This window comes from Pollachius pollachius (assembly GCF_949987615.1).
Source record: "Pollachius pollachius genome assembly, chromosome: 20".
NCBI classification, from domain to species: domain Eukaryota; kingdom Metazoa; phylum Chordata; class Actinopteri; order Gadiformes; family Gadidae; genus Pollachius; species Pollachius pollachius.
Genome location: NC_136953.1, coordinates 3,607,584 through 3,635,117, shown reverse-complemented (window position 1 = coordinate 3,635,117; position 27,534 = coordinate 3,607,584). Strand labels below are relative to the sequence as shown.

At 46.4% G+C, this 27,534-nt stretch overlaps 1 protein-coding gene across 1 annotated transcript; it reads right to left on the bottom strand.

Moving 5' to 3' along the window:
- Window positions 1-5,338: 5,338 nt before the first annotated feature.
- arsj (arylsulfatase family, member J) lies at window positions 5,339-17,413 on the bottom strand. The gene is made up of 3 exons (XM_079757613.1): window positions 17,317-17,413; window positions 16,497-17,082; window positions 5,339-7,393 (listed from the first exon to the last, which is right to left on the bottom strand). Exons 2-3 carry the CDS (start codon window positions 16,811-16,813, stop codon window positions 6,001-6,003), a joined length of 1,710 nt encoding a protein of 569 aa, XP_079613739.1. The 5' UTR covers window positions 16,814-17,082; window positions 17,317-17,413; the 3' UTR covers window positions 5,339-6,000.
- Between the last annotated feature and the right edge of the window lie 10,121 nt (window positions 17,414-27,534).

Genomic DNA, 27,534 nt, shown 5'->3' with positions numbered 1-27,534 from the left:
CTTTTGCATTGGCAAAGGGTGAAGCCAATAAACTGTATCAGCGTAAACAAATTCAGTTCACAAATTGCTGTTTTGAGCCACTTAAACAAGATAGAAGAAGCATCAGCAATTGTAACAAAAAGATCTTGTAAGACATAAACCTAAATATGAATTACACCAAATCACAGCTTTTGCAAAAACTGCGCAGGCCTGAAGAAACAAACACCCACAAAATACACACTCTATAATAACTGTTTACCGGACTTAAAGAGAACCTCTGGGCTTCTAGTGTTTGAGTTCGGTGGTGGTAAACCCTCTGGTCCACAGCCTGTGGGCCATCCTGGTTCCCCATGCCTTGCCCAGGGGCTCCTGTGCAGTCAGGGAACTTCATAATAAAAACACGTTCACAAGTGAATGGATTTTTCATCCAACACCACCATGTATGCTGGTTATAGTAATATACATGAGCTGACTGTGGACCGTGGCTGAAGTCCCCACAGGGGTTGTGGATCTGTCAGGGCCCACTAGGAGGGTAACCGCAGGCAACGGAGGGAATGGGGCTCCATCCGTTGCCTGCGGATGGAGGGTGAGGAGCTCCGTCAGACAGGGGAGGTGTAGGGGAGCAAGAGATCCAGGTGAACGCTAGCAGCCATCCACGACAAAGATTGGTATTCAGATCAGGATAAACGGTCGAAATAGAAAGTGGGTAGAATCCTGGCAAGATAAAATGATAAATCATCAAAAAATAAGGCAGTCGAGAACGCCACTCAGCACATAGGTCCATGTGAGTTGATTTGGTATGTTTCAAACTCACAATTATAAATTATACCTGTATTGCCACCAACGGGGGAGTGGGTTCCATTACAGTGTGCGTTATCACAAAAATGAAGCTTGGAGCGATTGAGATGAACACCACATTTTCGCAAAACAGAAAACATAACTAAATACAATTCATAAACCATCGAGGAACCTCATCACTTCACATTGACTCGATGCTGGCGTTGAAAATGACATTATTTTGGAAGTTCCTTCTGGCATCTTCCACAACACAGGCCACGATGGAAAAGGAGGGGCGGGGGGGGTTCAGTAGCTCACTGCTAGTTGCTTCTAAATTTACACACTGCACAATTAAGATCATAGCATCTTCTAATCTCAAAGACTAAACAGCAATATATGTATTTTTGTTTCTTAGGAGGAGAGAGAGGGGGACAAAGAGACGTGACGGGAGGGCGAGAGGGAAATACAGAGAGTAAGAGAGGTTGATGTAAGAAAGAGAAGGAGGGAGATACAGAAAGAGAGACAGCAAGAATAAGACAGAGATTCACAGACAGAAAGAGAGAGAGAGAGGGAGGGAGATAAAGAAAGAGAAGGAGAGTAAGGCAGAGAATGAGTGAGAGAGGGAGCGGAGCAAGGCTTGTTGCCTGTGTCCTGGACTGGGGACTGAGTGCTGAACCGTGTGTGTGCGTGTACCGTGCACGACACAAAGAAACCTACCAGCTGTGCACAAGTGAACCTTCTCATTACAGGAAGTCGTCGGGGTAGGAGGATGTCTATAGCAGCGAGGCGGTGGCCAGATCCATCAGCACCTAACAGCTGTGCTCTCTCCCTCTCTGATATCTCCCTTTTCCCCCCCTCTGATTCCTCTCTCTCTCTCTCTCTCTGTCTTTATATCTCTGTCTGCTTCTACCTGTCTCTCTGCTTCTGTGTCCTCCCTCTCTCTCTCATTCTCTGCCTTACTCTCCTTCTCTCTTTCTGTATCTCCCTTCCTCTTTTTCTTACCTCAACCTCTCTTACTCTCTGTATTTCCCTCTCTCCCTCCCTCCCTCCCTCCCTGTCTCACTCTCAGCCTCCACCTCTCTTGTTATGTCTCACTTTCTCTTGCCATCGCCCTATCTTCTCCTCTCTTTTTGTCTCTCCCTTTCTTCTCCCTTTCCACCTGTTCTTCCCTTTATTCCCCCCTCTAACCCTTTCCCCTCCTCCCCCCATCCCCCTCTGTCCCCCATCATTCTCCCCTCCCTCTACCCCTCTCTCCCTCTCTACTGTATCACATGTACATCCCGTGAAGACTAATAAATGTCAAGGCCAGGAGGGGCGTAAAGTGCAGATGTGCATGGGTAACTGTTAATACAGTACACTTACACAACAGGTAGCATGTAGGCAAGTGTGTGTTAGTGTGTGCATGTGTGGTCGTGCGTTTGTGAGAGTATGGATGCAATCCCACTTTCTCACAAAAAAACCAAAGATATCCGGACGTCATGTCAATAAGTGTTGACGTTATACAGAAGGGGGTTAAGGATTACCTTCAACCAACAAAGGGAGGACACTAATTCCGAGCTGTCAAATTCTTCGTTAGGGAAAATCTGATTGGTTCCAGGCCCTGAGAGGAATTAATCTCCTGTTACGTCCTGAGAGTGGAATGCTACGCATTCTTCGTTGCGGGTCTACGCTGATGACCGGGGCGTCAAATCTGATAAGCCTCAGCCGGGGCTCTTGCTTAACGCTGAAGTAGGATTCTCTGTTTGTTATTGGACAACAGCTGCTCTCTCTCTCTCTCTCTCTCTCTCTCTCTCTCTCTCTCTCTCTCTCTCTCTCTCTCTCTCTCTCTCTCTCTCTCTCTCTATCTTTTCCTCTTTCACGGTTTGGCACGCAATGGTCCGAGAGTAACATTAGATATATTAAAGAGAGACAGAGAGAGTGCGGGAGAGGAAGAGGGAGAGAGCGAGACAAACAAGGCATGAGAGCGGGGTGAGCGTGAGTGAGAGTGGTGAGAGAGAGAAGAGGGAGAGCCACATGTTTAAAAGAGAGCGGAAGAGAGAGAGAAAGAGAGAGAGACAGAGAGAGAGAGAGAGAGAAAGAAAGAGCTGGTAGACAGAGAGAGAAGCGGGAGAGAGAGTCAGTAGACAGAGAGAGAGACAGCGAGAGAGAAAGAGATAGGCGTGAGAGCGAGGGAGAGAGAGAGAGGGAGAGAAAGAGCTGGTAGACAGAGAGAGAAGCGGGAGAGAGAGTCAGTAGACAGAGAGATAGGGAGAGAGAGAGAGAGATAGAGAGAGAGAGAGAGAAAGAGAGAGCCAGTAGACAGAGCGAGAGGAGGAAGAGAGAAAGAGAGAGAGAGAGAGAGAGAGAGAGAGAGAGAGAGAGCGAGAGAGAGAGAGAGAGAGAGAGAGAGAGAGAGAGGCGTGAGAGTGTTTATTGTGCGTTCAGCCGAGTCAACCCGGCCCGGAAGGTTCTTTCCAAGAACACCCAGGGTTCTGGGAGTCCTGCCTCTCCCCCATAGCCAGTTTTAGGGGCTAATTTGCAGCTTGACCATGTAGAAAACTGCGCCACTGCACCAAAACGGCTGTTTATACACGCATGGCTGCCGTGACGACGAAGACCCTCCACCACAAAGCCCCCACCCATCATACAGTCCTACGGCTCATTAGCATCAGAGTTGACCTCACCCATGAATCCATCTCACAAACAACAAACCCGGTTGTTTTTGAAGTCCTACGCATTAATAGACCCTACGGGCTGTGGTGTACGATGTGGTGTGTTATATGGCCATGTATATGGGTAGCTGAAGCTCACAGAAGCAGATGCCTCCTTGGTTTCCCAGGGGGTGAGACGGTGGGCAGTTGGGGGATCCTAATGCCTCCTAATTCACAGCAAATGCTGTGTTGGCAGGGGTAAAACCCAGGGATTGACTTGGACCTTTCTGCTGTGGAAACACAAGAGCGCTGTGAATTTCAACGGGGATCCAACACAAATATTACAAGGTCTTTTGATTTCCAGCTGTGAAGCCCTTGAAGGAGAGGGGAAAGGCCCTTGCTTCGCCTTATGCCTCATGTTCAGGGTTTTATAGTGCGGCCTGGGGAGAGGGCGGGACATCAGGTCTGCGGTTTAACCTGGTACATTCTGGAGACCGCTCCGTCGCCTCCCTGTCACTCAGGGATCTCCACTAAGTGTACCCGGCGTCTGAACCTCTTGAAGGGGACTCACTCTCTCCTCATAAAGGCTGGTTCCCAAGTAGGGTGTGTGTGTGTGTGTGTGTAAGGGTATGTGTGGTTGCGCATATGTTTGTGTGTGTGTGTGTGCGTGTGTGTGTGTGAGAAGTTATTTGTGGTTGCGTATGTGTGTGTGAGGTTGTCTGTGTGTGTGCGTGGGGGGGGGGAGGTTGTGTGTGTGAATGTGAGGTTGTGTGTGGTGTGTGTGTTTGTGTGTATGTGTGTGTGGTTGTGCATATGTGTGTGTGTGTGAGGTTGTGTTGGTGTGTGTGTGTGTGTGTGTGCTGGAGAGGTAGACAGGGTTGGGCTCTCACCTGCTCCGTGAGTCCAGCTGCCAGCTGGGGGCAAACAGAGCCATCTATGGTCTCTCCAAGAACGCAGTTTTGAGGCCCGGTTAATCCGCACCGCAGTGAGGAAGGGTTGGGGGTTTGTGTGCGTGTTGGGGAGGTGGGCTGAGGGGTTGAGGGTGGGGGGTGGGTGTCGAGAGCGCTGAGGTCATGACTTGGCATTGGCACCCGTGGAGGGAGGGAGAGAGAGAGAGAGAGCGAGAGAGAGAGAGAGAGAGAGAGAGAGAGAGAGAATGAGATAGATGAGAGAAAGAATAAGAGGAGAAAGGAGGAGAGATAGAGAGGTTGAGAGAAAGAAAAGAGGAGTGAAGAGAGGAAGAAGGAGAGAGAGAGGTAGAAAGGGGAACAGAGATAGAGGGAGAAATGGGGTTTGGTTGCTGGGCGTGCTAGTCGCGCTGTCTAAAAGGGCATGCCGCCGTACTCAGGCTGAAGGCTATAGACCGAAGGCTAAAGGGGTAGTTTGAAGCTAAATTCATACAGAATTAAATAAAATCACATTTTTTGGTTTGCTATTCAAAAAATGTCTCTGCTCTGTCTCATGCGCGGTTAAATTTTTATGATTAAAAAGGGACATTTTAAGAGACAATTAGGCAAGAACATCTAATTTGTAGAAGAACTGAACTAAGCTGAAGTCAGGCATTCATGTTTCGTGTTTTGGGAGGTCAACGTCTGTTTATGTGGTTTCCAGGCAACACATTAACATGGAAAATACGGTTGTACTGATGAAAAGTTCTACCAACCAATTTATTCCTTGATCACAGTCGTAGTTAGACTGTGACTAAAGAAGCTAGTCTTTTTTAGGACTGGCAGCAAAGTAAGAAAGCAAGTTCTCTATTGCTGGCCTGATCCAACTTTATAGTATTTTCCACAAACAGATCTTCTCGGCAGTACTGTGTCAAAAAAAGCGAAACAAGGAAGAATGGATCTTTGGAGGAAGACAGGAAGACATGTGAGGACCACAGGAAACCAGTTGCAGCTTATATGGAATAAAGGCAAGTCTCAGGGCAAGTTTGTTTCTGGGTCTTTTTAATTCAGTCAGATCATATTACGTTCATTTTGGCCTGGCACCAGACCAGAAACGTCCTCCTCGTTTCACTATTGTTTCACAATGGTGAAACAAGTATCGGGGTTATTAATATGCAGACAGAACATGCTTAAAACCCTTGAAGAAAAATCACATAAACTATCCCATCAGATAAAGATATCCATTTCAACAAGCCCATTATCCACAATTACTTCACGATAAAACTATGTTTTCTTTAATTTATTTTATAAAGTTTAAAATGGTTCTCTATACTCGCGTATAATCCACTAAGCAATCAGAAAGTTCTGACATGTTAAAGCATGCAACCAAACCTAGGAAAATAAACACTCTTTATGAGGAAAATAAAAATCTCTGGAGCTCTAACCTTGAAAGTTTGAGGTCTTGGTTGTGTTTTGGCAGTACAGTAGTGTTGGAACAAGTGGGACCCCTCTTATGTTTTAACTTAAGCCATTCAATAATGGTCCAATGAAAACAAGTCCTACCGTGTGTACAAATAACCATTGAAAACCAGCAACAAAAACAAACAACCCCCCCAAAAAACGACTTGACGATTATCCCACAATGCAGGATGTGTGTCGATCCCTGAGCACGCCAAAGGAAAAGTCATTCACAGTTAAGGGAGAGGGAAGGGAGGAGGTGGACGAGACTAATCGGCCATCCTCCTTACCTTCCCTTTCTTTGTTTTCTTCCACGGTCTAGTTTTGGCCAGGTGGTTGGTGAGCAGTCCGTTGACCCCCTCTTCCTCCGAGTCCACCGCCTTCTCCTCTTTATACCACGGCCCCCACACCCCTCCGTTGTACTGGGGGTTCGACCGCAAGTCTTTGGCCGGGTAGCGCACCGGCACGGCCGTCCGGTTGTACTGCACCAGTCGCATCAGCATCTTCTTGACGATGAGCGGGTATCGCTGGGACAGGTCGCTCCTCTCGTACGGGTCGGCCGTGATGTTGAACAGCCACACCGACTTCCCGCGGTCCCAGTTCACCCGTTCGTTGTGCCAGCGCTTGGTCAGCATCTGGTTGGAGAAGGTCTGCGGTGGCACCCAGTCGCTGTAGCCCGGGTTCCCCGTCAGCAGCTTCCAGTGGCCCACACGCAAGGCCGCCCGGATGGCTGTGTTCCACAGGCCATAGCCCGCCTTCCACGAGCCGTTCTTGGCCTTAACGTACATGGGGTCAATGTTGTGCAGGATGTCCTGTCGGGGGCACCGGCGCCCCTCGCTGATGGACTCCCACACGTCGTAGCCGTCCAGGTTCATGTCCTCGTCCAGCGTGCCCTCGCCCAGGGTCACCAGGGTGGGGAACCAGTCTGTGATGTGGATCAACGCCCGGCACTTGGTCCTCTTTTTGACCAGCAGCGGGCTGTGGACGAAGCCCACCGCCCTGATGCCCCCCTCCCAGTAGGTGGCCTTGCTGCCCCGTAGGGGCCAATTGCTGCCCCCGACCAAGGGCTGACCGCCATTGTCCGAGGAGTACACCAGCACTGTGTTGTCGTAGTAGCCGTAGCGCTTCAGTGCTAGCGTGAGGTTGTGCACTGCCTCGTCCAGACAGGACACCATGGCGGCGTACTTGCGGCGGTAGATGTTGGGGATGCTCTTGTAGCGCTCCAGGTAGCGTTCGGGGACCTGCAGGGGCGAGTGGACCGCCTGGTACGCCATGTAGAGGAAGAGCGGGCGGCGGGGGTCGTGGTTCTCCAGGATGCCCACCGCCTTCTGGGTGTACATCAGGGTGGAGTAGAGGCCGCGGTCCTGCTCCCAGGCCGCCTCCTCGCCCTCGTGGAGGTCGTAGCCGCACATGCCCGCACCCTCGCACTTGTAGTGGCTGTAGTAGTCGCCGCTGCCCAGCAGCGAGCCGAAGAAGGTGTCGAAGCCCCGCTGGGTGGGCATGCAGCCCCGCTTGTAGAAGCCCAGGTGCCACTTGCCCACCATGTGCGTGTCGTAGCCGGCCGCCTTCAGCTTCTGGGGCAGCGTGACATTCTCCAGGGGAAGGCAGTTGGGCTGGGTGGCGCGGATGATGGAGTGCTGGAGGCCCGTGTGGATCTGGTACCTGGGGACACAGAGCCAGTCATTGGTCAATGGGCGGCCGGACACAAAGAAGAGGAAAATCCTGAATACACAGAAAACAGGGGAATCATTTGTTGGAATAGGTGAAGCGAAAAGAATATCAAGCTGAAATTGATATTCTTATTATATCATAAGAATATAGAGACACGTCTAATACTACACTTTCAAATCATATCAAATATCGACTGCAGGAAGGGTTGTTCATCTGGGTTACAAATGTACCATTACGTTGACAATGTAAGCTGGAATCAAGAGTTAATGTTGTTTCTGGAAGGACCAAACTGAAAATAGAGCTTTGCTTGTTCCATGCTTACGATGCCCAAAAGGCCATGCTCACCACAAAACAGGCAGAGATCGGGAAGTCGGCAATTTCTGTATAAATGTATTCATCCAATTCAGACGTGCTACTGTATGCCTTCCTAATATAATAAGCCCAATGCAATTTACAGCCTTTTCTGGTAATCTACCTGAAATGCAGCCAATGGAAGTTTCTAAAGTGATTCAATTATGTTATTTTTTTCCTTGTACGACAAAAGAGCCTTTTCATAAGCCCTATACCGTTGAACAGTGCATCACATAAATGGGGGATGCTGCCCGTGCAGATCAATGAATGATACCTGATTCAATCCGGTGTGTAATTACAATGGGATCGCTTCAAGGAAAACAGTTTAAGACCGAATAAGGCAGGGAGACCAGGAGTGCTCCACGCATTAGCTGGTTGTATTCAACCCTTGGTCTGCACTGGAATTAAATGAGGCTGTTCAAGGATACTATGTGTAATGGAATCTAGTTGTTGGGATGGAAGATGAAGCTATGCCATGTAAAACCAGCCAGGGAACAGATCTGAATCGATTAGCGGACGATTCCATTAGACGTTTGCATGATTTGACAACCGACCAGTACACTCAATCATCCTCACTGCTTATCTCGGGTTCAAAACATAAGTTGGAGTTTTTTTTGGTTTTTTTTTCTTTTCGATTTGTCCTGTAAATTGCAGAGTCATAAATTGATGAGTCATTCGTAGAGAATAAATAACAGAACTGCGTGAAGTTCCCTTTCCGAGGGGCTGTCCATCGTTAATACATCATCTACCATATCCTATACTTCTGAGACACGTTAGGTAGAACTGGAGGAAAATAAAAACCCTGAAATCTGAAAAAAACAACTGTAATCAATTCCCAGACAGACTAGATTCCAACAGGCTATGCTAGGGAACAAAACCATAATTTTGATGCCAAGTCTTATTTGGGATGTTCAGTTTTGGCTCCAACGTAAGGTGACTTGGAAATCTCAGGGAGTTCCTGCACTGAGAATGAAAAAGAAGGTTACCGCTGCCTCTGACTTCATTTCTGTCCCGACATTACAATTTGCTGGCTCTGAAACAAAGGAACCAACTGCCATCCGCTGGACGTCCCATCTGGGAATAGCACTGCTTCTCCTACCTGCCCCACCACCCCTGTCCCAGAAACACATCACATATACTCAACACACCCGCTTCTTAACTTCTCCTCTAATGCTCCCTCCTTCTCTTGGGGCTCGCCGTGAAGTCTTAGCTGTCAGTGGCTGACAGCTAGCTTAGTCCATGAGCTAGTGGATGTCTAGCCCAGCCCGCTAGGGTTTGTTCAGGGTTTTCCTCCACTGGAGTGTTCCATTGGAGTCCCACCAGAGGGCCGTCTGCCGCCAACCTTTAGCCACGCTCCATTTCCCACTGTGCGTTGTGCTCACCAGTTGGCTAACACAAGCGCTACAAAAGCTAGCCCAGGTATGCGCAGCTTTCCCCATTTAACAAAATCCTTCAAGTCAAATTCATGATGCAACAAATCATGTTGTATGTATGTTCTGTATTTATTTGACTCAGTGTGTGTTAGACGCACACCAGTCCTCCACAAACGACATGAAACATATCCATCAGCACTGAACATACAAAATACTTCTGCCAACCAAATGAGTGGTGAAGCTACACACAAATGGCAGTTGGCTCCGTGATGTCAGCCATCGAGGAAGTGTTACAGTTCAAGGAGACCGCAACGAGACCTCCGAGATAGGGAACATCAAATCTGTGGACAAGCTGACACACTGGAATGTTTTTTGGGGTTTTGTTTTTTTTCTTAAGTGGAACTGGCAGGTTTTCTTAAGTGAAATAACTCAACGCGAGTTGTATGACACAACATTATCCCGTCAAGACAGATGTTCGGCTGACCCCGTTGCTTCTAGACGAATGTGGAACATCAGACACGCCATTTTGAGTTATTAGGTATGAAGATGTGATAATAAAAATATGCATGTACGGTAGTGTAATGGCATGAGGCTACAGACAATAACATATTGTCATGAAGAGGTCCGGTTGACCAATGATGGAGAGGAATGAGATAGAGGGAAGAGAGGAAAGTGAAGGACTGAAAAAACACAGTACAGACAGTTCAGAGTACAGTTCAGAGACTCAGAGAGACAGAGAGAGAGTATGTGTTTGTTAGCTGGAGACCAGACAGCAAAAGGATTATTCATTTAACCCTGAGAGGAGAGTGAACTAAACGGGTAATTGCTCCCTGCCTGGACGAGTCCCTGTGGCTCAGTACAGGGCGTCCTCACAACATATGGAAATTGTACAAACAAATCAAGGACCCCACCATGTTAACTCTCCCCTTCATTGTACTACTCCATGTGCCTATTATTTCAATAATCGCCGGCCAGGGTCTTACATTAGATCAGATGAATACAAATTGCCGAGTTGGCTTCAAGAACAAATTAGATCTGGGTAAACCACACCACAGGGCAGACACATGCCTACACAACCATTTTGAAATCAACCAAGGGCAATCTTGTGTGGTTGCGAGCGATTCCCAGGAACAAAAACGTTTTTTTCAATACAGCAAAAAATGCTGTTGCAAGTATATTCCTTGAGATGGCCGGTGGGGGGGTTGGGGTTGCGGGTGGTGGCGGTTTCTGGACAGCTCTATTCAGCCCCAGCCTTTGAGCCTCGAGGTCAATGGGTTCAGAGTACACACAAGACAGCAGCAGTGGCTGATGGGAACCATTATGCCCGTGTGGTTGTGTAGTTGTGTGCGTCTCTCAGAGTGTGTTTCATTGGCGTCAGGGGGACATCTCATCGCTCGTAGGGGGTCCCGGGGAGCGGCGGGGAGGGTGGAGGTGGAGGGTCGGGAGGGTGCCCCCTTACAAAGCCAGCCGACTGAGGCATACAGGACGGCCTGTTGTTCAGCGCAGTTATGCGATACACATGCAGTGCTAATAGCTAATAGAGGAATGCGAACAACAGCAGACCTAAGAGGGAACATCTGCCTGGTGGGTTGGCCTTATCTACAGCCTCCACCGAGGCGGAATCAGCCTGGAATTAGCCTCCATTAGCATTTATTTAACCTCCGCTTAAGGTTTAATTTTTGGCTCCTACTGGCTGTTTGTGGCTCTGTTTCTTGTGGGTGAATAAAAAGCTGGCTTTGCGAGATAAATTGAGATGCGTACAGGCGCGTTGATGGCGGTTGCTTTTCCTGTTGTAGTTTACTAAAGTACGAGCAGAACTACCCACAGGGAAGAGTTTTACCCTCCAGAGTTGTGTCAAAGGTGTGACCAATTTAACATTTCTCTGAACAACATGTCCTTTGGAAAGATGACTATTTATATATTTAAATTCACTACACATATATTGCCCCCATATAAATACATCAATAAATCAAGATCATGAATTAAAATCCACCTGTGTTCAATTTGCTGTACAAAATAAGATGCTACGCTACACTCTTAACTAGCAAACTAGCTAGCTAACAAAGACAGTGGCAGAAAACCAGAGCATCACTGCGGCCTGTAGTGTTGGTGATCCATGTCGGGATTTTGAAGTGTGTCTGTTTACACCAACAGACCCATAGCTCCTCTTTCCTCTTTGGTTGAAGGATGGGCCCCAGCAGTCCTGCTGGCTCCTGGTGTTCAAAGACCAAGAGGTCACAGCTGTGTAGCGGGGGAGAGAAGGGACTGTGAACCCTGAACGGATCAAGTCCAACGGGGCTGGTCTTAATGTGGAGACTGGTACGAGAGCGGTACAAGCTGGAACACAGGGGACTCCTGTGACATGGAGTGGTTGTGTTGGTCCGATTTTCAAGAGATTACCAACGTTTTCTTTTGTTCTTTGCCTTTTACAGGAAAGGCCTTCAGATGACGGCAGTAGCAACAACCCTCCACCCATCAGTCCCCTTGTCCAATCCAGTTGATATATAGGCCCGCTCTTAAAAAAAACAAAACATTCCATGCCTGCATAGGTACGTGGGCCCCTGGGAGTTACCGACTTCCACTTCTCCAGCCTCAACAAAGGGGTTTTTACCACCGGTTTTCAAGGCAAAAGTGTGCATGGATTTGATTGCACCCAGGGCCATGCGTAAAAGAAACCGACCTGCAAGCTGCATTGTGACCTCTGGATTTAACGATCCGTCTGAACATCCAGACTGGTTGATTCAAAAGCTATTCCTTGGAAATCTTAGTATAAACAACCCAACCAAAAGCCAGAGAGCAACCAATGGCCCACAACATTCAATTAAATGGGGATATCTGTCCTCAAAGGGTCTGCACTTGACTTGAAGTCAAGTGCATCAGCCAACCACTCCCACCACTAAGGTGCTCAAAGTTGGGTTTTTTTGGTTGTTATCTCAGCCACTCAAGCCCTAGTACTGCTGCTCACCCCCAGCCTGGGCCAGCCTGTGTACGTCTGTGTAATGCCCTGCTCCACATCCTCCTCCTCTACACCTGGCTTGAGTTAACCGCCCCCGTCCTCCCTTCTCCTCGTCTAATCAGAGTCAGCCTTGGAGAGAGAGCGGTGCAGACCACTGGCTCCACCGCCACCCACCCCAAACTCAGCACCAGCTCTCCGCAGGGCTCTCCCTCTGCACTCCTTATCCCTCCCTACCCTCTCCACCAATCAAGTCTTTTCCAACTCACTCATCATCAGAGATGCAGCCGAGATTCACCTTTCACACATGATGAAGCATGCGTACCCCCTCCACCGGCCCCAGGGCCCGGACCACCTCAACCTTAGGAATGATCTTCAAGGCCTCCGTCATCGATCTTCTCTGTCCTGTCATCCAACCAGCGTGACGCCAGTGAGCAGTGAGCTAGAGAAGGGCTCCGAGGGGGGAGTAAGAGAGGTTGCAAGTTTCAATAAAGCATAACGGGCTACTGATCTGTGAGGGGCCTCCAGGGGAGGGAGGACCCCCCAGGATGACGGCGTAATGCACAGACAGATAACAGAGTGAATAGTCTTGAAGACAGACGTTATGGGAAGGGGGGAATAGCAAGGAAAATTAGTTCCTTTGAGAGTGACCTCTACGCCCCGCTCTCCTTTGGGATCAAGTGGAGTTTCATCCGCGGCAGGTCAATAAAAATAAGGAGAAGTGGATTGGATTGATGGTGAAGTGGAAGAAACCGCTGTTTGTGGCACTTTGGGTGAGGCCTAGAGGAAGAGTGAATGGGGCATGAAGAGGAGAACATAAAAGAGGATTAAAGCGTTTTTAATGATATAGAAATACAAAATATTACATTAAGACTACACATTGTAGACTGGTCTGATGCCATCTATTGTGTCAACTAGTTGCAGTGTAAATAGTGAACCTGAATCCATCACTTCTAGTGTGTTTGAGGTAAGGCAGGATAGAGCAGGGATTTGGCTCTGTGTTGTCAATAACCCATTTGCTTGTGTGTTCATTATTCATGAGGCCTGTCAAAGAGGCTTCATTATGGATTTGTCTGGACAGGTACGTTACCCGGTTCCCTAAGCAGCCAGGCATTCACACTTTTGGGACGAATGTGTGTGTGTGCGTGCGTGCGTGCGTGCGTGCGTGCGTGCGTGCGTGCGTGCGTGCGTGCGTGCGTGCGTGTGTGTGTGTGGTGACTACAGTGTTGTGGACCAGTGGTAGAAGAGCTTTACCTCTTCCTCTCTGACACGGCTGTATTTTGTACTTTTATAAGTCAATGGCCACGAAAACATAGCATCTGTCTCTGGACTCCAGGAACCCGGTGGGTGTGAACATGAGGGGGCTGACAATCCTTCAAGCAGATCATCTCCAGGGCTTTGGGGAGAGGGTCTAATCTGTTTAGCACAGCACACCGAAGGTGGAGAAGGTGGAACAGAGAGTGTGTGTGTGTGTGTGTGTGTGTGTGAGTGTGCTTGTGTGCGTGTGTGCCTGTATATGTGTTTGTGTGTGTGTGTGACTGTGAGTGGGTGTGTGTGTGTGTGTGTGTGTGTGTGTGCGCGTGTGTGTTTATGTGATTGTGTCAACCTTCCAGCTGTAGGTATCAATGCTGTGTCCAATCGCTTTGTGGGAGTGTGTGGATGATGGCTGCTTAAACCAACCATCATCCACACACTCCACCACTGTGCGTGCGTGCGCGTGTGCGTGTGTGCGTGTGTGTATGTGCATGTGTGTGTATGAGAGAGAGAGAGAGAGAGAGAGAGAGAGAGAGAGAGAGAGAGAGAGAGAGAGAGAGAGAGAGAGAGAGAGAGAGAGAGAGAGAGAGAGAGAGAGAGAGAGAGAGAGAGAGAGAGAGAGAGAGAGAGAGAGAGAGAGAGAGTGATAGTCTGGTGGTTAGGGTGGTTGACTCTCACACGATATGACGTTCTGCATTTGATCCCCAAAATTGGCAGCATTCTTGGGCAAGACGCCTAAGCTACTTGGTCATTCAATACACGAGGATTAACTGTAAAGCGCTTTGGATAAACGTATCTAAGTTACGTATCTATCTAAGTTAGCAGATTCTCCATTGGTGAATCGGTATTGTGTACTGTGGATAAGTTTTCAAAATCAAGAACAAAAATGGCCCCTAAGGAATGAGGATATTTTACTTGTGTCATTCGGTAAAAGACAAGAATGTTAAAGAGTGTTTTTGATCCGGGGGGTGGGGGGGGGGGGGGGGGGGGCAATAGTTGAAGAAGACCCCAATTCCAACAACCGCACACCAAAGGCATCTGTGCACCTTAAAAGTCACCGTGTAGGACGAATGGGGCATGAGGAGGGCGAGGGTTCATGGGGTCATCGTGTAACTGTCAGAGGGGGAACCTTCCGGGTTCATAGGGTAAAGGTGTCGACGCAATCTAAGCATCTGGACCTTGCTAATAAGTACAACCCAAGCGTACAACTTGAAAATCATAAAAAATCGTCAAAAAACATACATGGTGGAGTTTGACAGTCTCACATTGCGTGTTTGAAACAAACAGACACTTGAAATAAAGTGGAGAAGGGGGAAATCATAGAAGTGGCCCTTCGCCCTGTGGGTGTGTGTCATATGGCGTTAACTCGCCCGTCCACCCTCAGTAGTGTTTATAAGAGCCTGTCAGCTCCCCTGGGCACACAGTGGCCATTTATGAAACAAGACAACCTGTCTGTCAAGGCGGACATTTGGACAGAACAACAAACACCCTCGGAGTGGCTCGTACCGCGGGGGAGTATAGTTATTTATTACGACGGGGTTTGGTAGAAAAAAAGAAAAAGGAAATAGAGTTGTTTGATTACATAAAAAGGCCAGGCACGTGGCTGAGGGGTGAGGTGCGGGTGTTTGCCATGCTGACGGAACCAAACGCCTGGAAGGCAACGAAGAAAACGACGCTTCACTTTTATCCTTGAAGCGGCTTCGTAAATTACCTCGTAAAAATACACAACTTATTGCAGTCGAAAAAAAACATCCACTAAGGGCTGACACAGTTTACCTTCAAACTTGTGGCAGATGCAGGGTGACCTCTTCACATGCATCTCAACATGTGTCAAATAAGTGTGAAGAGCAGAATAGTGCAATGATCTACTAAGTGTTTCAGCGACATACTGTAACAATTAACAGAGAGGGATGCTCAACAAACTACCTGATTCATACAACACTGGTGATAGATTTACCATCAGTCTGGCTCGGTTCTCTCTCTCTCTCACTCCACCCCCCCCCCTCTCATATGCACTACTGTTACAGTGAATGGATCCTATCTGGTAGTTGAGGCCGTTGTGTGTTTCCCATCACAGATTTCCAGGTGCGCTAATCACACTTTCAAGAAGAGACATCTTACACACATCCATCCAAAGCCAGGAGATGGCTCATTTCACAGCAGGGAACACGATATCGACGCACCGATTTTCACCCATTAAGCCCTGACCCTCAAACCCAGGGAGGCCTTCCTGATGCTGGGCAAAACCAGCCCCGTTTCCACCCCCAGCCTCCCTGAACCAGGGCATATGCACAGGGAGAAGAGGAAACTGCTGATGTGAAACTAAGTGAACCGACTACAAAGTGAAAAGCCATAAGAGACGAGGCCAACCCACACCCCCCCCAACTCATCAGCCGTGCTGTTTAATACCCAGACCATCGTTTCCCCGGGAGACACGGCTGCCAAGGCGATAGCCCCGCCCTCCACTTTTGCAAACACTTAAATAAATTAGGCTGGAATTTGCGATCTTTGCGTTTCATGGTCACAAAGCAACCACACCAGCACACACAACATGGGGCTAATTAAAGGAGGACGGTAAGGGGTTAGTAAAAAAAGTTGTACGAGTCATGTTTTGAAGAGGTCCGCCTTTTGATGGGTGTGCATCAATCATACACTATTCAATTCTGGAATTTAAAAAGTATTTAAGTGTGTAGTCATCATCTGTATTACTCATGCATGCATACACGTAGGCACACATGCACACACACACGCACGCACACATGCACACACACACACACACACACACACACACACACACGCACGCACACATGCACACACACACACACACACACACACACACACACACACACACACACACACACACACACACACACACACACACACACACACACCACAGTTTACCTCAATTTATAGTCAAGCTCTAAGACGGAGGTCTTACTCCTTCTGGGTATTTCAAAGAATGTAATCCACAATTGAACGTTTGAAAAATAACGTGTTTCATTGACCTATATCTTAATTGGCTGAAGCAGTCAGTCGTGACGTGAACGACAATAATATACAGGTGGGGTATTAGCTAAATGTGTAGTCATCATCTGAATTAATCACGCACACAAAGTCACACACACACACACACACACACACACACACAAACACACACTCATACCTGCCAGTCATCAATTGGCTCCTGGACGGGCTGCACAGCGGCTGGACGTAGTAGTTCTCTAGCTTCACCCCCTCCGCCGCCAGCCTGTCCAAGGTGGGGGTCTTGATCTCCGACCCGTGGTACCCCACATCCCGGAAGCCCTGATCGTCCACCAGTATGAAGATGATGTGTGGCTGCGTGCTCGGCTTATCAAGTTCGTTCTCTCGGTTGTTCTGTGAATGGCCGTTCCAGTTCTCCCATGACATCTGCTGGTGACAGGCCGTGCGCGCTACGTGCACGAGCAGCACGTGCAACAACAGCCACAGGGTGCACAACATTTTCAGCCAGGTTCACGCGCGCCAGAGAAAAAATCATAAGGTCCGTGACGTTGCCACCTCGCGAGATACAGTGATGGTGCCTTGAACCGTTGCGCACGCCGCAACTTCGCCAAAGCGCACGATGACGTTGATCGGGCCGTTCATCTTTCTTCGGTCACCGTAGCGTTTGGTAAATAATCAGTTCACTCTTCATTCATTCTCCACTGACAGCGTTATGCGATTACGCGGCCGTGCAGAGGCGAAACAGGGTCGACAGGTCCACGTGGAAGCTAAACATTAACACGAAATAAAAAGTTCATGTAGTTATGCGTCACCTCAATGGATTTGCAGATCTTGAAGTATTATCCGAATATATAAGACATTTCCAAATCAAACCGACATAAACGGAACTTCCCAGAGGCTTCACTCCGTTTACTTCTTCACTTGTTGTGCTGCTTTCATCAAATGGACGTTTGTCGAAGTAAAGCTCATAAATACAAAATGTTTGAGATATATATGCGTACCTGCATATTACACTTCATACACGACTGACGACGAGTCTCCACTGTGCAGCGGCAGGCGGATCCATCCCTTCACACAGCACTGTTACTCCGAGGCAGTCGACTCAGGACTGAAAGAACAGCCAGTCCTCACAGAGGGTTTAATACCAACCGCGGAGGCAGGTCCATGTGTGCGTGAGCAATTTCTCTCTCTCTCTCTCTCTATCTCTCTCTCTCTCTCTCTCTCTCTCTCTCTCTCTCTCTCTCTCTCTCTCTCTTTGCACAGACACAACAGCACTAGTTTTGTACAGTGTCTTTCATGTATTAGTATATTATATATATATATATATATATATATATATATATATATATATATATATATATATATATTAACCAATACAATGTGTCAAGTAGATTGTGTTGTTGCCATGTTTGACTCCCAGACTAAAGGTAGGCAGCACTGCAGATAACAAGACACTTTATGCCTACCTGCACCTTAACAGTTACCGAGACATTGTTTTTTCTTTGAAATCTTCAGTTATCGTCCAACAACAATATACCTCTGGGTACAATGGGCCATATTTCTGGGGTTCCAGTGTAGCCAGATAACGGATATATGGGCCAATACTTCCTCCTCCATGCACCGGTCCTGGTCTACAGTCCAGGTAGCAACTTTAGACACAAGAATGGAGTTTGTGTTGATAAACAATGTCTGAGACGGATTGTTTTACAAGTAGCCAGCCTACGTTTAAGATATTGAGCAAATTAAAATCGTAATCGTCGTCAGACGATAGCGGATGGGTTCCGATATTGTTGCTCTTCTCCAACCAAAGCCTTCTCAAACGTGATTGGTCAATACTACTCAAACTACAAATGGACTGCCAACCGATACGCTTCCAATGCCAAGCATTTGCCTGTGTTGCCAAGATTCATATGAGTGGTTACATTCCAAATGCATCAAGATAATTCTGATCGGCGCTGTGATTATTAGGCTACATGTGATGCACCGCTGACAGGTTACCATCCGCGTAGAATACCCAGGCAGAAGCAGCTGATTATTGTAATATAGTCATAGATAGCCTTATAATCACAGCATGGAAAACAGTGGCAATATCTATATATTTGTAGACAAACTTGTTGTATTGTCAATGGCACTCGTTTTGAATAAGCGACTAGTTGGACACCTTGGATATCATTTTTAAATAATTAAAATTGTATTCCACACACATGAGCAGGAGCTATGCTACTGTAACTCTGAAAGTCTATGCGGGTGGCTAACGGAAAAGCAAATACTTACCCAGCGAACTGCACTTCTCAACGCACATGATCGATTTGTAATTAAACAGCTTATGGGTCATTCCAGAATTGGAGGACAATTTAGGCATCAACACTTTTGAAAAATTTACCCTTTATTTCATAATTTTCTGTTATGTATTTAAGAGAAACAGGTAATAAACCATCAAATAATTTGATTCGTCCAGCTCAGGCATCAAAGGCACACTTTTTATTAGATGTTTTATTTATTGTGTGCTATGCTTGGCGCAACCCTGTTACGAATACTCAGGAACCTGAAAAAAGTATATTTTAAAATATTGTTGAATAAATCCTTTACCATTAAATAAAGAAAGTCACATTCACATTGAATACTCATTTAATTTCAGATAAGGGTTGACTTATATTAATTTAAACAACTTTTGAAATCTATCTTGCCCAACTTTTCAATAGTCACATGTTTTTTTTACTAATTTCAGTATTTATTTTCAAATATTTGCTCAAATACATTATGCATATAATCATTCAAACTATCAACAGGATTAGTAGGAATGATAAAAAAAAAATAAACATGTCAACAAGACCACAAACTGGATCTGATCAAATATTCAATGGACAAACATAAAAAATAGTCATATTAAAGTAGGCTGACAACCTGGCATTAAAATGAATGAGCCTTATCAAAAAAAGTCATGACCTGATCAATATTTTAAAAAGCTGATGTTATAATGTTCAGATTTAATTTTCGTGGCTGGCCAGAGTATCCCATACCTCTCTTGCGATGGCCATGTGGCGTGAGGTAACGTTCTCTGGGGGAGGAATAGGGGTCAGCACATCCTCCAAGGGATACCAATGGAGATCTTCCCTCAACGGCCAGAAAAAACGGTTTTCCCCCACTCTATGCATACATTTCAGCTGGCAGTGGGTCTCATTCAGCTCTTGGGAATCCCTGGGTAGATGGTGTGGTCGTACACCAGGGCACACCATTTCCCCACAACCTCTGGACTGTGCCACTCCCCCTCTTCTGGTGTGCTGTATATGGGGCCTTCTGTGTGGTCATCTGTGGGATTAAAACTGAAGCACTTTGTTTTTTGGCAATCACACTCCAGATTCCCTGTTGCCAAACACATGCAGCTGACGTCACGGTAGAGAATTTTCCCAGGTGAAAGAGTGACCACCTGGTGGAGCCTCATTGTGGACGATACAGCTGGAAGGTCAGCTGGCATTTCTTTTACTGCATCCTCCACAGCTTGCTCCTGAATGTAAAACAATTTCAGCTTCGATTGTCCCTCACTCAGAGCTTGGTACATGGACAATGCTGTGGGAATATCAACTCCTTGGCTGACAAGCCTGTCGGTCCTCCTCTTCAATGTGCCACCAACACCATCTGGGGCACCTTTGCCATGGCTGGCTTCGAAGTAGATCCAGGTTCCTCTTGTAAACCCCTTTTTGAACATATCAGTACAAAAGAGGTAAAAATTAACACGCTGCTTGTACTGTGTGCAGGGGCCGTCAATAAAAAAATGGATGGTTGTCACATCCGGGAATCTCTCTCGGATTTCCCTCAGGATGGGCTCCAGGTTTTGCCATATGGCAGGTGGTCCCTTCAGTCTGGATGCAGATACAGTGCAAAAGGAGGTAGGGGCAGATGTCCCCCCCCCCACATAGTAAACCCCAGTGTGCAAAGTGGCCTGTTGGTGTGATGCACTAAAATGGACAGCTTGTACTTCAGCACTGTACTTGCAGCCGTAGTTCTCTGAGAAGTCAATATGGACTGCACATTCATTTGCAGTGAGGTTCAGCTTCAGGGCCCGTGAGAAAGCAGCCTGATGTTAAAGAGATGGAGCCTGAACTTCTGGTGCAAAATGACAAAAGTTTCCACCAGCTCTTCTTGGGAGCATTCAAATTATTTTTTCAAAATGATCTTGAGGCTGCTCCAGGATCATTTTTGTGCTCTTTGTCCACAGTGGCCCACTGAAGGTAGAAGACACAATCGGTGCATAGGTATTATTGCTGCATTCCTCACATTCCCCATACATATATTGCTTGCTTGTGGTGTCACACGTGATGGCTTGTGTCAGGCACTCCAAATTGGATGTGTCGATGATGTGCATCTGGTGAAGCTTCTGGCAATAAAGCCTAGATTTTCATGTTGTTTGCACATGCATGTTTCACGATCTGCCAATGTTGGATGTACAACCCAGTAGGGGCGAAGTGTGCAGAACAGTGAGTATGATAGACGGAGGATGGTCTGCTCAGCCAGGAACTTCAAATGGAAGTTCTTCATTGAATCCACCAGTAATCTTTTCTGCATTTTCTTCTTTTCTTTTGTCAACGTTTGCTGATGATGACGATCATCATGCTAAATTATACATACACAATTATACATATACAATTATACAATTTTACTATAGATAATAGATTGTCCCTTCTGAGTGAACTGAAGGAGATGCAACCCTGTTACTGTAGTGCAACCCTGTTACTCTAATTACAGTAACAGGGTTGCAAGTAACAGGGTTGCAAATCAATGCTAATGTTAGCTTTTTCTCAGGAATAGATGCTAGCTGTGGAATGTGATGTTACTGTCTAGGTCAAAGAAAAACTTATTTATATAAATAAAGAAAGAAAACTTGAAATTCATTTGTCTTATTTTGATAATATGATTAACAGGGTTGCGTTGGTCAGAGTGACACACTCAATCAAGGCTGAAAAGATTTGAAAAATATGAAAAATATAAGAAATTACGTAAATTTGGTCTACCCATGGTGCTAGCAAATGGTGTAATGATGTCATTTCCTCTGTGTCATGTGACTCACTGTTTTTTCTTTTCCACTGTCAGGCTAAATTGGTTTATGTAACAGGGTTGCACGAATGTTGTGGGACACAACTTCAGTGCATAATTACTATTATTTAAATTATGTTGATGATTAAACAAATTACTTTTACAATTACAAAAGACATATATCAACAAAATCATACCAAAAAAAGTAGATTTAAAACTTATTTTAACTGTTACATTTGACATGCAAGTTGGTCATCAAGAAGGTGGGACAAGAGAAATTGCCATTTTACTTTTTCTACAACTATATTTACATTTTGTCTCAGGACAAGTATAATTTACACAACAAGTGCATGTTTTAGTATTTTGTGCTTGGATTATTGGAAATTTCATGGGTGGGACAGAAAATGTCCTCCAATTCTGGAATGTCCCTTATCTGAATCTGGGTTAGACGAGCAAATGCCAAATTCACAGCGGCGCTTCCCTTTATGTATCTACACACCACTACTAGCCGCATTGGATGAACGCAAAATCATTAAGTTCTCAAATATGCATAGGCAAATGTTATTAATGTTTGGTTCGACGATGTAAGAAGCCTTATGGCTAATAACTGTTTCAATCTGTCGGCCAGACGACCCACTTGGTATGGGTGTACAATCGCATCGAGGGTGTGGGGGAGGGGTTTCATGTGCAAACGGTGGGCTACAATGCCCACCATTTCCTAACAAGATCAAAACTTAAAAAGTAAAAATTAAAATAAACGAGCGAGGAAATGAGCGAGGAGTATTTTTAAGACACCACAGAGTGTCTCAGCCACTGGGGAGCTGTTAGAAAATATTTAGTTAATGTTATTCCGGAACATCTATCGCAGTCGTGCGTTGTGGGGGACCCATAGCGTCTCGGCCCCTAATGGCTTTTCCGTCTTGCAGGCTCTGGGCCCTCTACCCCCCTTGCCCTCCTTCACGGCGCTCTAAAACTGTCCCATATTATTTTAATGCTATATAAAGAGCCCTGCTGTGAGCCCTGCTGTGCTGAATTGGGCAAGAGGTGTCTGAGGGAAGGGGAGTGTTTGTGTGTTTCTGTTCCGTACTGGCAGTTTTTTTTTCACGGGCCCGCTAATGCATGTGTGTATGCAGAATGCACATGAATAAATAAACATAAACATGTATAAACACGCTTGAACCCAAACCCAGGCATACACACATGGCCGACGTGCAGCCCGGATGGCGTGTTCCACTGTTTTACACCCCAATAAACTAAGCTGAACACCAGGAAGGACACACTGATCGTCAACTTTAACGGGAAACCAAAACTCAAACATTGACCCTAACATTTTCGAATGATTATTTCCTCTCTGCATTAGCGGAAACGTTAGTTGCATTAGCTTCTGTTAACCATGTTTAAAAGATCTAGGGCGTTCACGTTTGAGTCTAAAGGTTCTCGGTTGAAAGCCCTGATGTGTTCCACCTGAAGCATCGCTATAGGCTGGGGGCTCTGACCCCCAGAAGCTCCTGAATGAAACGTGTCTGTTATTCTAAAGGAGTTCCCGAATAGCATTGAACATATCGTGTTATCAGCCTAGTGGGATACTGAGCCTGTACTATCTGATACATATGCTTTAACGAATCCAGCCATGCTGAGGGAATATATTTACCATATTCTTACATAGGTTGACAACATTTTATTCTTATATTTTTAAATGAAATCATTGAGAAACATTGAGTTACTCACTATCACACTATTGCACTTCTGTAAACATTGATGAGCAATTAATTGCTGCAGTGTCGAGTGTCCCCATTCAACCTAATCGTCTTGACTGAGATGACTCTCCCGGAAAGACAACAATTCTCCAAAATGATGTCATTGCTATTAGGAAGTCATCCTCAGAGCTTAACCCACGCACCCTCACCCCCGTAGGAAACCGTGACCAACAGCCCAGTCAACTGTTTCTGTATGTGTGTGTGTGCGTGCCTGCGTGTGTGTGTGTGTGTGTGTGTGTCTCTGTGTGCAACAACAAACCACAGGCCATTGGACCGAATGGGTGCGAAAGCTTTTCCCCCCAGAACTCTTTTGTATATTGGGTGATTACCGGGTATGGGTGGGAGGCTGGTTGCCTGCCCAGGCAGCAGTCAACACCCACACTCAAACAAACACACACTTACACAAACGCTGTGTGGCAATGCTTGGCTGAGAGGTTTCCCCCCCTTTATGGCGCTCCATTCAGTGAAATGGCTCTCTCTATCCCTTTCCATTGTTATTTCTCTCCAGCTCTTTCTTCTTTATCTCTATCATCACTTATTTTCTCCCCGTCTCCCTTATTCTATATTCCCTATTCCTCTCAATTTCTTTCTGTTGTTTGTCTAATTGTCTCTTCTCATCATCCTTCTCTCTCCATCTCGCCCTTCCTTTGTGTCCCTTCTATTCCCTCAGTTTCTCTCTCTCTCTCTCTCTCTCTCTCTCTCTCTCTCTCTCTCTCTCTCTCTCTCTCTCTCTCTCTCTCTCTCTCTCTCCGTATTTCCTCTGCATGTCTACCTCCCTCTCCCACTCTAAGGCAGTTGGCTCCTTGCAAACAAAATCTGTGCTTGTGTGGCCGCCCTGAAATATGTCCCTGTATTCCCTGGCCACATCAGAAAGAGTCTTTTACTACACTGAAATCTGAATTTTGATCTAGAACTGTTAGAATTTTTCAGGATGAGCCAGAAAATAGCCATTCCTACACTAAAAAATACTTCCTTAAATGGTTTTATTTTAGGGAAAATTTGGCATTTAGGATTCTCTTGAGATGTCTGAATTGTACTTCTCTAGACACCGATGACGCAATTTATCCCCCTTGCTTTCCGAGGTTTGCCAAAGCATAAAACCTGCACTCTTTATCTATGTATTACGACAGACTGTTTCCAAAAATGTTTGCTGTTTTAACTGACAGTGCTTTCTACCACGAAGAATGGCCCCCAGGAGCAGATAGGGCCGCTCTGGTAGGGGTTGTTGATGGGAAGATTACAGGTGCTTCAGTCTCAATCAACCCACGCGATCCTCTGCCGAAGGGTCTGTTATTGTGTTACACATTCCACAGTTAGGATTAGCCGTTAACTCTAGGGAGCAAGCTGGTAGCCCTCTTCTTTTGAAACTCCTAGCGTGATCATATCTGATCATCTGATAGGGAAGGGGAATGTGGTTGATGTTTTAAGGGCACTGTTTAGCAGTTACAGAAAGCTTTTGGCTAACATGGTTACGTTGTGCTATTCAGAATTATATTCAGAAAACTTTATTGTCCAGTAATGCAACAGGAGTTATTGTCTATGAAGCGCCTCATAAAAGCAGACAACAATTTCGGACAAGCAAGTTAAAAGATAAACGTGTAGTAAAAAATATTCACAGCAAATGTGTTTTTTGGCTGGTATATGGATGTTCTTGTAATGTTCACATGAGTAAAATGTCTTATGAAATGCTGTCCTCCAATTAAAAGGTAGTACTTTCGGACATGATGGATGTTAGATGTCTTCTGTTGTTTTCCTTTTTAATTGACCTCTTCCCCTATTTAAATGAAGAGCCAGCATCTCTGACATCTAGAAGCAACTTGTTAGCTTCATGCATATCTTCTTACTCAGCCCATCCCTCCTTTATAAACCCCTAGACAACGTTGTGCTCCTCTGACCCTCAAGGACCAACTGCCAAATAAAATGTCTGGCGGGTCCAAAATGATTATGGAAAGGGTCTTGGACCCAGCCCCACCACGCGATGATTAGCTACAACAGCACATCTAGATGCAAGTTAGGTACAACACAAATGAGCAGGCCGCTCCAGGTTCTGTTTTTGTTTTATTGGGAACAGGGGAAAATACAAGCTGTTTTGAAGCTTTTTTCTGTTAGGGCTAACCCTAACAGAAAAAAGAAACAACTCTTGGAAATAAAGGATCAAATTGCAGGCTTTTGAAAGACAATATGTAAGGCGCCATAGGTTGGAATAATGACCTTTCTATTTCATTTTATGTGATTAGTGTCTGGAATGTATCCATGGCACGTTTTCACAATTTGATGCCAGCATTGAAAGTGAGACACAAAATACTTTATTTTAAACCACAATAGATGGACAAAAAAAACTAAAAAAGTACTTACTTTTTAATGGCCGTCGTAAGGGATACAACAATGCTTTGAAATTTCAATGTCTGCATCGCTTGGCTCACATCAGGCATGTCAGACAAGTCCCGGCACAGACATCTTGACCAGACAGGGAGCACTGGCGCTCTTTGTTCACTTTCAGGGTTAACTCAAGTGTGACTTTTCTTTTTCTTTTCAACTGATAGCATCATTGTCTCTTGCTTGGCTGGGCTCCTGGATGAGTGGCTAGGCTGAGCAGGAACAAACATCCTCGCTTTTTTCTGCTGGCTTAACTGACACATGTACGTAAAAGAGGAGAAAAACATTGTACTCAGGATTTAGGTCATAAACTCGCAGACAGGCGAAGAGAGACCCTCTAGCGGTGGTCTTGGCATGAAAAAAACGGATGAACGGATAGCCATCCTATCATAGAAGACATTCAAGAACAAAAGAGGAAGAAGGCGAACATGTGGTTCGGTGACAATAGAGATCCGTTCAGCCTCCCTTCACCTCCAAAACCTCGAAGCACAAAACTGGAATTCCTGTACTGGGTGCTTTGGCGGTGAGATAATCTCGGGGGAGATAGTGGAGAAGGGGGTCTGACACTTTGAGTAGTGCCGAGACATGGACAGATCGGGGGGGCAGACAAAGGACTCTCCGAACCCTCCTCCAGATGAACAGGCCAGCCCCCTCCAGTGCTCGTTCTGGTGTGAGTGACGAGGGAGCTCGGGCATCTGGAGGTTATAGTTCCTGACACCGTGATAGCATTCCACACATCAAACAACAACAGAAAAGAACGCCAAGGAAATTAATTCTGAGGGTTGATTAACTGTTTTAAGAGGACATGGCGGAGGCCATTCCAGACTTAAAATGTTATGGGAGCACGTTGTTGGCAGCTGGACGATGCCGAATCTGGAGAAGGCTGGTGTGGAAACAAAGTGTGCAACAAAAGACAATAAAACACAAGATTTATGCAGGAACAAAGATTAAGAGGATGGACAGAGAGTTTTACATTTTACTTGTCTAATTTGCAGGACAAATCAACAATGGTCTGATTCAGGGACCCTGCAAGCCCCCCGAATCTAACCTTTGACCCTAAAAAAGGTCCAGCCATATGCAGACAGAGAATGGAACTCTTGTGCTGAAGGGAAAACACAGGTGGGCTAATGTTAGCATCCAGAATTTCACGGCTACATTATGTCATAGCTAAACATATGCCGGCAACTGAAACCCCCCTTGCCCTGGATCAATTTCCTGGCACTGGCAGCAGCACTGAGCCAACATATTTAGAGCCAAGGTGACCAGCTATTGAACCTGTTTGCACGTTGACGGGCGGGGTAAATCACTTCCCCGGGTGGGCAACCTAATAGCTATCAGCGCTAGCTTGCGTTGTTTCCCCTGTGTGTTTTTACCCTGCTAGACACGTGCGCGGTAGGTCCCTCGCTACCATTCGGGAGGCAGAGTTACACGAGCGGCGGGCTAACGCTAATGTGTTATCCAGTTGGCTCAGATAACTGTATCAACAAGGCTGTGTTTTCTCTCAGGGCGCGTTGAGTTACTGCAACATCCCTCAGCCAGACACACCACGGGCACACTGTGGGGGGGTGGGGGACTGGAAACGATCCTAAAATGTCCCCTTTTGGACCCCACGATGGGTCACCAGTCAGGTCGGACGTACACATCCACCAAGCCATCCCTCCGAGAGATGTGTTTTTTGTATTTTTTTTTTTACAGTCCTCGTAAACCTGTTTTTCCAGGTTCAGACCTGGAAATGCTCTCCTTTGGACCTCAACCAAAAGGTTGAAAATCAAGCTGGTCTTCAATGATCAGGTACCTCAACAGTTTCAACGCGGGGGGGGGGGGAGTTCTTTATGTCCACCGTTAAGGGACGATGGATTTGCTCAGGGAGATACCTGGCAAAGTGTTCAGGGACAAAGCCTTAGTGACGCTGCAGCCTCATGTTGACACCAATGCCCCCCCCCCCCGCCCCCCCCCCGCCCACCAACACACACACATACACACACACACACACACACACACACACACACACACACACACACACACACAGTGGCGGTTTTAGCAAATTGGGGGCCC

What these genes read in the sequence shown, in the direction of transcription:
- arsj (XM_079757613.1), bottom strand. Translation starts at nt 16,813, where the DNA reads ATGTTGTGCACCCTGTGGCTGTTGTTGCACGTGCTGCTCGTGCACGTA. An exon ending in AGCCAATTGATGACTGGCAG is followed by an intron (nt 7,394 to 16,496) that starts GTATGAGTGTGT and finishes CTGTGTCCCCAG; the next exon opens with GTACCAGATCCACACGGGCC.